A 13,842-nucleotide genomic window follows, 5' to 3' on the forward strand; every position below is an offset into this window, starting at 1 on the left:
GTGTGTGAGGTGCAAGCACCACGTTGAGACGCACTTCCACTGCACCGTGTGCGAGGTGAGAGGGGGCTGAGAGAGAGAGAGAGAGAGAGGGAGGGAGGGAGGGCTGAGAGAGAGGGGGTGTGTGTGAGGTGCAAGCACCACGTGGAGACGCGCTTCCACTGCACCGTGTGCGAGGTGGGGGGGGGTGGGCTGAGAGAGAGAGGAGGGGGGTGTGTGAGGTGCAAGCACCACGTGGAGACGCGCTTCCACTGCTCCGTGTGCGAGGTGAGGGGGGGGGGGGGAGAGAGGAGGGGCTGAGAGAGAGAGGGGGTGTGTGTGTGTGAGGTGCAAGCACCACGTGGAGACGCGCTTCCACTGCACCGTGTGCGAGGAGAGAGGGGGCTGAAAGAGAGGGGGGGGTGTGTGTGAGGTGCAAACACCACGTGGAGACGCGCTTCCACTGCACCGTGTGCGAGGAGGGAGGGAGGGCTGAGAGAGGGGGTGTGTGTGAGGTGCAAGCACCACGTGGAGACGCGCTTCCACTGCACCGTGTGAGAGGAGAGAGGGGGCTGAGAGAGAGGGTGTGTGTGAGGTGCAAACACCACGTGGAGACGCGCTTCCACTGTACCGTGTGCGAGGAGGGAGGGAGGGCTGAGAGAGGGGGTGTGTGTGAGGTGCAAGCACCACGTGGAGACGCGCTTCCACTGCACCGTGTGAGAGGAGAGAGGGGGCTGAGAGAGGGGGTGTGTGTGTGTGAGGTGCAAGCACCACGTGGAGACGCGCTTCCACTGCACCGTGTGCGAGGAGAGAGGGGGCTGAGAGAGGGGGTGTGTGTGTGTGAGGTGCAAGCACCACGTGGAGACGCACTTCCACTGCACCGTGTGCGAGGAAAGAGGGGGCTGAGAGAGAGGGAGAGGGAGGGAGGGCTGAGAGAGAGGGGGGGTGTGTGTGTGAGGTGCAAGCACCACGTGGAGACACACTTCCACTGCACCGTGTGCGAGGAGAGAGGGAGAGAGCATGTGAGAGTTGAGCGGGGCTAAGGGTGGGGGGTGTGAGGTGAGGGAGACTGAGAGAGATTGTGTGTGTATCTGTGCTGGAGCTCAGTTCAGCACTCACACATTATCTCAGTGTGTCTCTCTGTCTCTACAGTAAGGGCTGGCACTGCGCTGTCTGGGAGGGGCTGTGTGTGTGTGTGTGTGTGTGTGTGTGTGTGTCTGGATCTGTGTGATTTATTTTTATATATATATATATTTCTGAAAAGACATATCCAAAGGTGGTTTAATTTAAGTGTATGCGCATATGTATGTATTTGTGTGTGTTTTATATACAATACATACAGCTAACTTTGCACTGAAATAACGTTTAGGGGAATTAAATTTAAAAAAAAAAAACCCTCCCCACTCTGAGCCCGTCTCTAACCCCCCCCCCCCCCCCCCCTCTCTCTCTCTCTCTCAGGATTACGACCTGTGCATCACCTGCTACAGCACCAAGCGCCACGAGCACAAGATGGAGAAGCTGGGTCTGGGTCTGGACGACGAGAGCGGCAGCTCCGCCTCCGCCTCCACCCAGAGCCCCGGAGACTCCCGGCGCCTCTCCATCCAGCGCTGCATCCAGTCCCTGGTGCACGCCTGCCAGTGCCGCAACGCCAACTGCTCCCTGCCTTCCTGCCAGAAGATGAAGAGGGTGGTGCAGCACACCAAGGGCTGCAAGCGCAAGACCAACGGGGGCTGCCCCATCTGCAAGCAGCTCATCGCCCTCTGCTGCTACCACGCCAAGCACTGCCAGGAGAACAAGTGCCCCGTGCCTTTCTGCCTCAACATCAAGCACAAGCTGAGGCAGCAGCAGCTGCAGCACCGGCTCCAGCAAGCGCAGATGCTGAGGAGGAGGATGGCCAGCATGCAGAGGGTGGTGGGGGCCGGAGCTGTGACCGGGACAGGAGCGGGACAGCCCCCCCCTCCTCCTCCTCCTCCCTGTTCCTCTTCGTCGTCGTCATCCTCTTCGTCGCAGCAGGGGTTGCCGTCCCCGGGGGGCGTGGCTCCCACCACGCCGACCAGCACCCAGCCCCCCACCCCTCAGACTCCCTCGCAGCAGATGCAGACCCCTGGTCAGCTCACCCCACAGCACGGGGGTTTACAGCAACAGCAAATGCCCCAACAGCTGCAGCAGCAGCAGCAGCAGCAGCTCCAGACTCCACAGCAAGCCCAGATCCCACCCAACAGCCTCCCTCCTTACGGCCGGCCCCCTGGTCAGCTTCACTCCCAGGGCAAGCCCGGGCTTGGGCCAGCCACCCCTCCCCACCAGCCCCAGTCTCAACCCCAACCCCAGCAGCAGCAGCCGCAGCAGGGGCAAGGAGGAGGAGGTGGAGGAGGCGCGCCTCCTCCTGGCCCTCCTCCAGCGGCCGTGGAGATGGCCATGCAGATCCAGAGGGCGGCAGAGACGCAGAGGCAGATGGCCCAGGCTCAGATCTTTCAGAGGCAGGCGGCAGCGGCGGCTGCAGCCATGAGCAACCCGCACCACCAGATGGGGGTCCAGCCTGGTGGGATGGGAGGCGGCGGCGGTGGGGGGGGAGGCATGAATCACCCTTCCCTGCCCTCGCAGTCTCCGGCTGCCGCGGCGGCAGCGGCCGCAGTAGCTGCCAGGGTTCACCTGGAACAGCAGGGGCTGGCGGTGGGGCAGCAAGTGATGCCCCAGTCGGTGGCGCAGCAGCAAATGCAAGTGCAGCAGCAAATGCCCCAGCAGCAAATGCCCCAGCAACAGCAGCAGCAGCAGCAGTGGGTTAGCCAGCAATTGCAGCAGCAGCAGCAGCAGCAACAAAGACAGGCAATGTTACTTCAGATGGGACACCCGTCTCTACAACAACAGCAGCAGCAGCAGCAGCAACAGATCCAGCAGCAACAGATCCAGCAGCAGCAGCAGCAAGTTGGGGCTCAAACCGTGGGTCCGAACCGGGGTACCCACCCCCAGGCCGCCCTCCAGGACCTGCTCCGGACCCTGCGTTCCCCCAGCTCCCCCCTCCAGCAGCAGCAAGTCCTCAACATCCTCCGCTCAAACCCGCAGCTCATGGCTGCCTTCATCAAGCAGAGGGCAGCCAAGTACCAGGGAGGAGGAGGAGGAGGAGGAGGAGGGGCGGGACCCGGACCGGGAGGGGGACAGCAGCAGCAGCAGCAGCAGCAGCCTCCCAACCAAATGCACCCTGGGCAAGGAGGTGGTCCCGGAGGGGTGGTGGGAGGGCTGCCTAATATGAGCCAGCTTCAGCAGCAGCAGCAGATGCAGAGGGCTGTGGTGGGAGGCATGGCAGCCCAACAGCAAGTAGTGAACCAGCAGCAGCAGCAGCAGCAGCAAGTAGTGAACCAGCAACAGCAACAAGTGCAACAGCCAGGGATGGTGGGAGGAGGAGGAGGAGGGCAGCCAATGAACATCAACCACCCAGCGATGAACCCGCAGTACAGGGAGCTGCTAATGCGACGGCAGCTCATGCAGCAGCAGCAGCAGCAGCAGCATCAACAACAACAACAAGCTGCAGCTGCAGCAGCCGCCGCTGCAGCTCAGCAGCAGATGAGCAACCACGCACAGTTCCAGCAGCCCGCAGGGTACCAGCAGCAGCAGCAGGTGCAGCAGCAGCAGCAGCAGCAGCAGGTGTACGGGGGTCAGAACGCAGTCACTCAGCAACAGGTTGCAGCAGCAGTGCAGCAACAACGCATGCAGCAGCAGCAGCAACACCACTTACAGCAGCTGCAGCAGCAGCAGCAGCAAGGGTCGTTGGTGGCAATGCAGCAGCAGCAGCAGCAGCCAGGGGGCGATGTTTCTCAACAGCAGCACGTTCTACAGCAGAGGCTACTTCATCAGCAGCAGATGGGAGGCAGTCCAGTCCACCACAGCAACCCCATGAGCCCCCAGCAGCAGCAGCAGCAGCAGCAGCAGCTGTCCCAGTCTCCACACCTCCAGGGCCAGCCCCTGCCTTCCTCGCTCAGCCACCAAGTGCGCTCCCCCCAGCCCGTGCCCTCCCCCCGGCCCCAGTCGCAGCCCCCCCACTCCAGCCCCTCCCCCCGCATGCAGCCCCAGCCCTCCCCACATCACGTCTCCCCTCAGACGGGCTCCCCACACCCCGGGCACCACCCGACTCACCCGGCCCACATGGTGGTGCCTCAGCAGCAGCTGGGAAACTCTATGGATCAGGGTCCGTTCGGGTCGTCGGAACAGAACCCCATGCTGATGAACCCGGGGATGGGGGGGATGCAAGGGGGGGCCAGCGGACAGGACATGTGTGCGTCGAATAACCCGGATATGGGCCAGAACATTTCTCACAGTACACTAGACATGTTGTAGCATTGCTTTTTATTATTATAATTATTATTATTGTTATTATTATTATTTTTTTTTCTATTTAATTTTTCACACAAGCGCATACGTACACAGGCCTTCCTGTGGGTGTTTGAAAACCATGCAGAAAATAAATGATGTTTATTATTATTATTATTATTATTAAAAGGAAGGACAATTTTCAATCTCCTCTCCCTCACCCCTCCAAGAATGATGACAGTTCTAAAATATATATGCTTTTCTTTTTAAAATGAAAAGGCAAAAACATTAAACTGTGTGGATTTTTTTATGATTAACATTGTTTTGTTGTTTTTTTTTTTTTCTTAACAGAAGCGATATCAGCGTTTAAAATACCAGCCCTCAAAGTGTGCTTGGATGTTCAGATTCAAAGAGAATACTAAGGGATAGCTGACTGTACAAAGAATATATTTTTGTTAAAACGACAGAGATTAAAAGAAAAAAAAAAGGTGGTGGTTGGGAGGGGGAGGCTGCTTTTAAACTGATCTCCATTTAAATAAATAAACTGTATAATTTTCTGCGTTTTTCAGTAGCCTGGGTTTTCTTGTTTAAAGGTTTCATTGCTGGTTTAACACCATTTTTTTGGTTTTGTTTTATATATATTTATATATATATATATATATATATATTTTATTTTTACATGCAACTGTCTTTGTAAGTCTGCCCTGTCCAATCCTTAATAACGGATGTGAAATAATAAGTGGTTTGCTTGCTGTGGGGAGTATGTATGGATATCCCAGAAGGACCTGGGAGGGTTGGGAAAACATGGGGTACCCAAAAAGACTGTAAAGAACTTTTACGAACCCCTCCACCCCCCCCCCCAAAAAAAAAAGCCCACCCCTGTCCCTCCCCCTCTTTCTTTCTTGCATTCTCTCAAATGAGTATTTTTCAATTAACTTTAAAAGGGTCTCTCTCTCTCTCTCTCCCCGGTTTTAAATTTTTCGGTGAACTTTAAGCCAACACACGGACTGATTTTTCTACTTTTTCGACGACCTATATGAACCTTTTTTTAAACAAAAAAAAAGCCTGTACAGATTTAAATAAGGATACAAACTACTTCTGTTTCGTTCTTTGTTTTTTTAATTTTTTTTTTGTTTGCACATATACATCCAAAAACAACATGGAAATAATAATAACAACAATAATAATTAAAAAATAATAATTCAAGAACATTTGGGCAGCTGCCAGAAAAAATAAATGGATTATTTTTTTTATTTTTTTTTATATATACAAAAAAACTAAAACATCTCTCTCCGGATCTGTGAACATGAGGAGGAGAAAAGGACAACTGTTTTTTGTTTTTTTTTCCCTTATCTGGGTTGGCCTCGGATCGTTTTTCAGGAAGACGGAATGTGTAATGAGAAGGGCCACAGTTTAAGCAGACAGGACGGGCCCCTGTGTGTGTCTCTCTGGTGTGGGGGGGGAAAGACTTCAGTGGGACAAAAATGGACCCTCCAGCAGGAACTTTTGTCCCCCTGCCCTCTCCCTCTTTATCTGGGATCTCTCTCGCTTTCTCGCTGTCTGCTACAGACTTGGATTGAAACTACAGTCAAACTTGAAAGTCCGAAAAGGGGAGGCAGAACGACAAAAACACACACGACACGACCCCTTTGTCTTTGTTCCGATTTCCCTCTTCTGAGAAAATGTTGTACATCATGCAATTTTGATTCTTGTTATTATTATTATTATTATTATTATTGTTATATATAAATATGGAAGTACTTTGGATCACTGTATAGAATCTTATGATTTGTATTTTGTTTCTGATCTATTGTTAATAAAAAATGTGTGAGACTTTTTTGCTGGAGAATGAGAGTCCAAAACACTTGCGCACGCGCACACACATACACACAAACATTTTAATGCGCTCTGCTTGGTTCATTAAAAAATATATAATAATAATAATTCTGGTGCTTGCTGAAAGGATGCAAAGAAACACTTTGTTTTTTTTGTCAGGTTTATTTTATTTTTACCAATTATTTAATTGTACATTAAAACGTATGTTTGTACCGTTTCTGGAAAGCTGGTTGGCTGTTTTGGTTTTTATTTTTAATTTATTTTATTTTTTCTTAAACTCTCTTTCTGAATAAACTTTCAAAATTACATGAAGAAAAAAACAACAGACTGCTTTTGAAGAGATTTGAAATTTTTTTCTGACTTGGGTGGTGTAGCACAATCCTAATTCTTAAATAAATGTGTTGCCCAAATACTTTTGAGTACTCTCAGGGTGACTGTAATGTAGAATTGATGATACTTAGACCAGCATTTAGACAAGTCATCCATAACTTCTAGACACTGAATCTAGAAATACAAAAACCCAAATGCAATGACAAACGTTTCCACTAGAAGTCTCTCAGCATCTTCAGTGTAAATTCAATGGCAAACGTTTCCACTAGAAGTCTCTCTCAGCGTCTTCAGTGTAAATTCAATGGCAAACGTTTCCTCTAGAAGTCTCTCTCAGCGTCTTCAGTGTAAATTCAATGGCAAACGTTTCCTCTAGAAGTCTCTCTCAGCGTCTTCAGTGTAAATTCAACGGCAAACGTTTCCACTAGAAGTCTCTCTCAGCGTCTTCAGTGTAAATGTGAAGCTCTGTGAGAGTGTGCCCATGCAGAGATGCCAGGTGGGCATGTAAACTGACACCCCGACAGGTGTTTGATAGTTGAAGGGGCTGTATTATAAAATGAGGATTCTGATCAGAAGTCTTCGTGTTTGTAGGACTTGTCTGTTGCCACCTTCTTATTTTTGTGTCGATTTCTGTGTCGGCTTACTGGGAGACTGGGTTTGTTTAATGGTGAAAACGTCCTTAAACATGACAGCAGAACTGCACAAGTGGCATTGCAATGGTTCTGTATGATATGCCAGGTTAGTTTATACTGACTAACGAGAGCTGTTTGGGTCTGTCTTAATCGGCAGTGTGTCTGTATGTGTGTGTGTATATATATATAGAGAGAGAGAGAGAGAGCGAGAGATCAATTTGAAAAAGGAGAACTGTTCCAGAAGGTGCAAAATTAAAAAGTAAAACGTCATGTAGGTACAAACAAATACGAATAAATGATAAAACATTATAGATTTTTTTTTTTTTTAAATCAATTCACATTTTTGTGTACCTACAGTCCTTTGTCCTTTATCTATAGGGAGAGAGGTTTTGTGTTTTTTTTCCAGTATGGGGAATGTGACTTACACTGCCTGTCCAATAGATGGCGCTGCTTCCCATCGTTTATCGAAAACACGTCACAAACTCCATCGTCTGCCTCGACAACACGTCACAAACTCCATCGTCTGCTTCGACAACACGTCACAAACTCCATCTGCCTCGACAACACGTCACAAACTCTCATCTGCCTCGACAACACGTCACAAACTCCATCGTCTGCCTCGACAACACGTCACAAACTCCATCGTCTGCTTCGACAACACGTCACAAACTCCATCGTCTGCCTCGACAACACGTCACAAACTCCATCTGCCTCGACAACACGTCACAAACTCATCTGCCTCGACAACACGTCACAAACTCCGCCTGCCTCGCCTTTCTTCCTGAAAATGGGTATTATTATTATTATTATTATTATTATTATTAATAATAGTAGTAGTAGTACTATTATTATTTAAATTGGTGTATAAGTTGGGCTTGCATCTTTTTTTTTATTATTATTTTTGGTTCGGATGTGTTTTTTCGTTTTTTATTACTTGTGGCAAAATCGTTAATGAAAAATAAACTTCACTCAAACGCATAGAGTTTCCAGTTTCTATAATGAACTGCATGTACGTTACACACACACACACACACACACACACACACACACACACACACAGACAGGTTAACTTGCTGTGTCGAAGCGAGCAGGTCCACAGGTTGAACTCTGCATGCATTTTGAATCGCAGAAGGGGGAGCAGAGCAGTAACAGATCTCGTTTTACTCCGCTCTCCCTCCCTCCCGCGTCTCAGTGTATCACTATACAGCGTCCTGCAATAATAACAGTAATCTCAACCAGCATACAACAACTTATTCACATATTTCTCCTAAGATTAAACATCCTTCATGGTACTCTAATCTGATTTTAAGGTTTGATATTGATGTAGTTTATATTTCAATAAGCTTTTCGGTTCATCCACTCTGAATAAAACCTCCTTAACGGCATAAAAACGAACTAGCGACGACATGTTGCTAGTTTGTTTATAACCTGGTTCGTGGTCGTTAAGCCCGTTGCTAAGCACGTGACGTATTACTTCCCTAGCCTATTACGTATTTCCAACAACATTGACGATTGGTCAGTAGCGTGTCTGTCTTTGCACACTGCCCGCCTTCTGAAAGCCGTTTTCTTCATGTGGAAAGAGTAGTGAATAATTAACATTATTTAAAATATATCGACAAAACCCAGGTTTATCGGTTTAAGAAAATTATATATATTTTTAAATAGGTCTATGGGTGTGTTTTTGTTAAGTTATTATCGGTTAAAACCAAAAACGTCAAGCACGACGTATAAGGAAGGTATGTAATCATTCAATATTTTGTTCTGTTGTATTTTTATATAAAGTTTAAAGTTAAATAGTTTGAAAAACAAACAAACAAACAAATATATTCCTAATGTATCTGAGGGTTGTATCCGAGTCTGAATTTAAACACTTACGCGTTTCATAACACGGTCTTCACAAGATGGGTCCCACACTTCAAATACATTTTCAGGTAAAAAATAAATAAATAAAAATACACGTGACCCCCCAGAAAATAAAATAATAATAACTGAAAAAAAATTCCCTCAGCAGCAAAATAAAATAAAAAATATTGAAGTCTATTCAGGATTTCGACGGGTATTACTGATATGTATATTTATGTGTGTTTGAGAAACGCTTTGAAAACCGTTGGCTTCAGTGTTCCAGTGCGCGCGCTGAGGTGAGTTTGAATTTCAGGAGCCTAACTGCCGTTGAGCGGGAGAGTGAGAGACAGACAGAGGTACGTTTAGTCTCCTTAAAAATATATCGACATATTTTCCCATTTTAAATATTTTTTTTAACGCAAATATGAATTATACGAGAAATTATACAATTATAAAATAAATTAATTTTATAAATTGTGTATGTATGGTATATGTATGTTTTCATTTTCTGACTAGCTTAGCCTCACAATAAGACAAGACGGCCTGTTAATTTCAACGAAACTTTTGTAATTGTATTAATGATAATTATTATAAATTGTGTCAGAAGAGAATTATCGATGTGTTTATAAACGTTTACGTAGAATTTAGCTTGTTTGAGCTTGGAAATGTTTTTTTTAACGTATTTGTTTTCTGTTTGTGACTGGCGCTAACTTAATTTTTTAACTTGGAATATTTTCGAGGGTGTGAATTTAAAAAAAAAAAAAAAAAGTTAAACGAGGATTTGCTGGACCATAATTATTTTTGTATTAAACTTAATAAATATTGTATTGGTCGTTTAAAGATAGGTCGAGAAAACTCGCCCAGTGTTGACCGCAGTTTAAATGTTCAATTTTACATCCTGTCAAAACCGTCGGTGCTTGTATTTGTAATACAGGGACAGTTTCACAAAGCACTATAAGAGAGCACTTGCCAAACTAGCTTATTTTACCCGTTTAAAAAAGAATATATATATATATATATATATAGAGAGAGAGAGAGAGAGAGAGAGAGAGAGAGAGAGAGAGAGAGATAGATATCTATATATTTCCGACACCAAAAAACAAAAACAAAAAACGAAATAGATTTTAAATTTCCATTATAAAGTTGACATACTATCTCATGATTTTGACTTCGTATCTCCTTATTTTGAATTACTATCTCGTTGTTTTGACTTAGTGTCTCGTTATCGTAAGTCGAAATAACGAGATCCAAAGTCTAAATAACGAGATAGTATGTCAACCTTATAATGGAAATTTAAAATGTATTTCGTTTTGTTTTGTATTTCGTTTTGTTTTTAGAACGATCACATTTATTATGAAACCCAACTCAGCAAGTCTATGTGATTTAAAGGATACACAATTTGTTTAATTTTTAAAATTATGCATTTTTAAATTTTGTAATTGTTTTATTTTTTATTTTTATGGAAGTCAATTGAATTTATTTAGCAGACTGCCTCCTGGAACTTGCTTTGTAAAAAAACAAGATCCTGTTCTGTTTTGTTTTTATTAAATAGACCGGACCCGGATTTTTTTCTTACTAGAATCCGTCCGCAAACAGAAAATTGACCGTTTAAAAAATGTTATTAAAACCAATAAAATATACATGTGTTTTATTATTATTATTATTATTATTATTATTATTATTATTATTATTATTATTATTATTATTATTATTATTAGCTTTGGTGGTGATTTGTAAAAACCTTCACAAACTATCTGCTAAATTCATAATGTTAACCTCTAGTGTTTACGCTTCTTAATAAAAAAACAAACAAACAAAAAAACGTATTTATAGGTTAATGTTAAAAATATATATTTGTCACTGTTTTTGAAAGCGGATAGAAATGTTTCTGTTGTGGAGGTGGATGGTAATTCTCTGTTTCATCAGCAGGTGGCGCTGGCGGGCTGCAAGCGGGAGGGATCAGTGCTGTGAGGTAGGCTGTACAAAGCAATGCTTCTCAACCAGATATTTAAACAGGGATGGACCTACCAGGCTGTTTCTTAAAGCGTTTTATTCCAGTGCAAAGTTAGCAAAAAAAAAGCTATTAAATATAAATTCAGGGGGGGTTGAAGGCAGCTGTGTGGAGTAGTGGCTAGGGCTCTGGACTCTTGACCGGAGGGTCGTGGGTTCAATCCCAGGTGGGGGACACTGCTGCTGTACCCTTGAGCAAGGTACTTTACCTAGATTGCTCCAGTAAAAACCCAACTGTATAAATGGGGAATTGTATGTAAAAATAATGTGATATCTTGTAACAATTGTAAGTCGCCCTGGATAAGGGCGTCTGCTAAGAAAGAAATAATAATAATAATAATAATAATAATAATAAAATATAAATTTAGGGAGGGGTTTGAAGGCACCTGAGTTGTTAAATATAAATTCAGGGGGGGTTGAAGGCACCTGAGTTGTTAAATGTAAATTCAGGGGGGGGGTTGAAGGCACCTGAGTTGTTAAATATAAATTCAGGGGGGGGGGGTTGATGGCACCTGAGTTGTTAAATATAAATTCAGGGGAGGTTTGAAGGCACCTGAGTTGTTAAATATAAATTCAGGGGGGGGGGTTGAAGGCACCTGAGTTGTTAAATATAAATTCAGGGGAGGTTTGAAGGCACCTGAGTTGTTAAATATAAATTCAGGGGGGGGTTGAAGGCACCTGAGTTGTTAAATGTAAATTCAGGGGGGGGTTGAAGGCACCTGAGTTGTTTCTGGTTGGTTTTGTAATACATACAGAGCTTTCTTCATTCCACAACATAGAACTGTAATGAAAAAGCATCACTTAATAAATATCTATTGATTTGTATTTCAATGAAATGATTGCATCTCAATATTGGAGCAACAGAATCTACTCATACAGATTCATTTTTTAATGTGGTGTTTGAATAAAAAAAGACTTCATCTTTACGAGAAGCCTCTCCTATGTTAACCACAGCTGGATTGTTTAAAAGTATTTCACAGCAGCAGGGAATCCACCTTTCCATCCTTCTGTGGTTGATCCTGGCTAGGTAGAGGCTGATAATGAACCCCGAGTCTCCCTTTATGTTGAAAGTTATTTAAACCGAGGGACTCACAGGCCAGTCAGTTTGGGCAGGAGCACCTTCTTAGCAAAGTCCCTGTCCATGGATAGATCTCACTGCAGAACTTTCACCTGCACACAGTTATCAACTAACCCCCACCCCACCTTAATAACCAGAATTGTTACAAAAGCAGTATAAAAAATCTTTAAAAAAACCCACTAAACTGTGTAACAATGGATTCCCAATACATGTGCTATAGCAGGGTGGCCAAAGCTGATAATTCCAGTCCTGGTCTTTGTTCCAGCCCTGCTCTAAATTGTTCAATTGAACCAATTAAACCTCCATCCAGACCGTGCAGTGGATCATGATCTCACTGTACCTGTAAAACCTGGAGTGGAGTAATTGGACACCCCTGCTCTATCGAAACACACTATTGATTCTAAACTGATTTTCTCTACTTGTTGTGTTTTTCCAACATGTCAGGCTATAGTTCTGATAATTGATCCAGGAATCTTGTGGCTTAAAGAAAAAGAAAATACCCTTAAAAACTGTTTGACCTGCAAGTGGTGTGTGTGTGTGTGTCAGTGTGGGTGTGTCAGTGTGTGTGTGGGGGTGTGGGTGTGTTATTTGGCACTGTCTGTGACTCGCTGTGTAGAACAGCGTTCTCTCACTGCTTCAGTAGCTCGTTTTCCAAATCCTCCTGTTGCTGTTAAAGTCATTGCCACGGTCAGACTCCTGCTTCTCCTACTGCTGCTGCCACTGCTGCTCCTTTTACTACTATTCCTATGCATTGCTTTGTGAAACTATTGGAGTTTTCTGCTTCCCATCTTGCATCTTCCCTGTGACGTGCTTCTACAATGCCCACTCTAACGTTGTCTCTCTCTCTCGTTTCTCTCTCTTCTTTATCTTGGATTTCCTCTTCTGTCTTCCTCATTTTCTCTTGAAGCTCTCGCTGGTACTATCCCTTTAGCTCCTTTCTCTCCCCGTCTTCTCGCTCTTTCTTCTCCTTCATGATCTCTATACTCTATATTCTATACTATCTATGTTTTCATTTACTTGCTGTAACACCTCAAATATTTACTTAGTGTTATAATTATTTAACCTCAAACAACATTAATATGTATAAAAGTACAGAATATTTAAGACAGGAAAGCGATTTCACTGTTATAAAACAACATGCAAATAAACTGACTGACTGTACTGGGGAAGCGCTGCTGGAGAGAGCAGACAGGATGTGTTACTTGGTAATGTACAGATACACAGGTACACAGGCCATCAATCACAGAGAATTTATTTTTATTATTAATAAACTGACTGACTGTACTGGGGAAGCGCTGCTGGAGAGAGCAGACAGGATGTGTTACTTGGTAATGTACAGATACACAGGTACACAGGCCATCAATCACAGAGAATTTATTTTTATTATTAATAAACTGACTGACTGTACTGGGGAAGCGCTGCTGGAGAGAGCAGACAGGATGTGTTACTTGGTAATGTACAGATACACAGGTACACAGGCCATCAATCACAGAGAATTTATTTTTATTATTAATAAACTGACTGACTGTACTGGGGAAACGCTGCTGGAGAGAGCAGACAGGATGTGTTACTTGGTAATGTACAGATACACAGGTACACAGGCCATCAATCACAGAGAATTTATTTTTATTATTAATAAACTGACTGTACTGGGGAAGTGCTGCTGGAGAGAGCAGACAGGATGTGTTACTTGGTAATGTACAGATACACAGGTACACAGGCCAGCAATCAGAGAGAATTTATTTTTATTATTAATAAACTGACTGACTGTACTGGGGAAGCGCTGCTGGAGAGAGCAGACAGGATGTGTTACTTGGTAATGTACAGATACACAGGGAC

At 44.6% G+C, this 13,842-nt stretch overlaps 1 protein-coding gene across 7 annotated transcripts in view; it reads left to right on the forward strand.

Moving 5' to 3' along the window:
- Window positions 1–6,115, forward strand: part of LOC131728038 (histone acetyltransferase p300-like) — a 63,745-nt gene extending 57,630 nt beyond the window's left edge. For all 7 annotated transcript variants that reach the window (XM_059019248.1, XM_059019250.1, XM_059019251.1 and 4 more), the window contains exon 31: window positions 1,435–6,115. In XM_059019248.1, the coding sequence (XP_058875231.1) occupies window positions 1,435–4,305 (2,871 nt within the window). In that variant the 3' untranslated portion in view covers window positions 4,306–6,115. The remainder of the gene's footprint in view (window positions 1–1,434) is intronic.
- Window positions 6,116–13,842: the final 7,727 nt, after the last annotated feature.

The sequence above is a fragment of the Acipenser ruthenus genome, unplaced genomic scaffold, assembly GCF_902713425.1.
Source record: "Acipenser ruthenus unplaced genomic scaffold, fAciRut3.2 maternal haplotype, whole genome shotgun sequence".
In the NCBI taxonomy this organism is placed as follows: Eukaryota; Metazoa; Chordata; class Actinopteri; order Acipenseriformes; family Acipenseridae; genus Acipenser; species Acipenser ruthenus.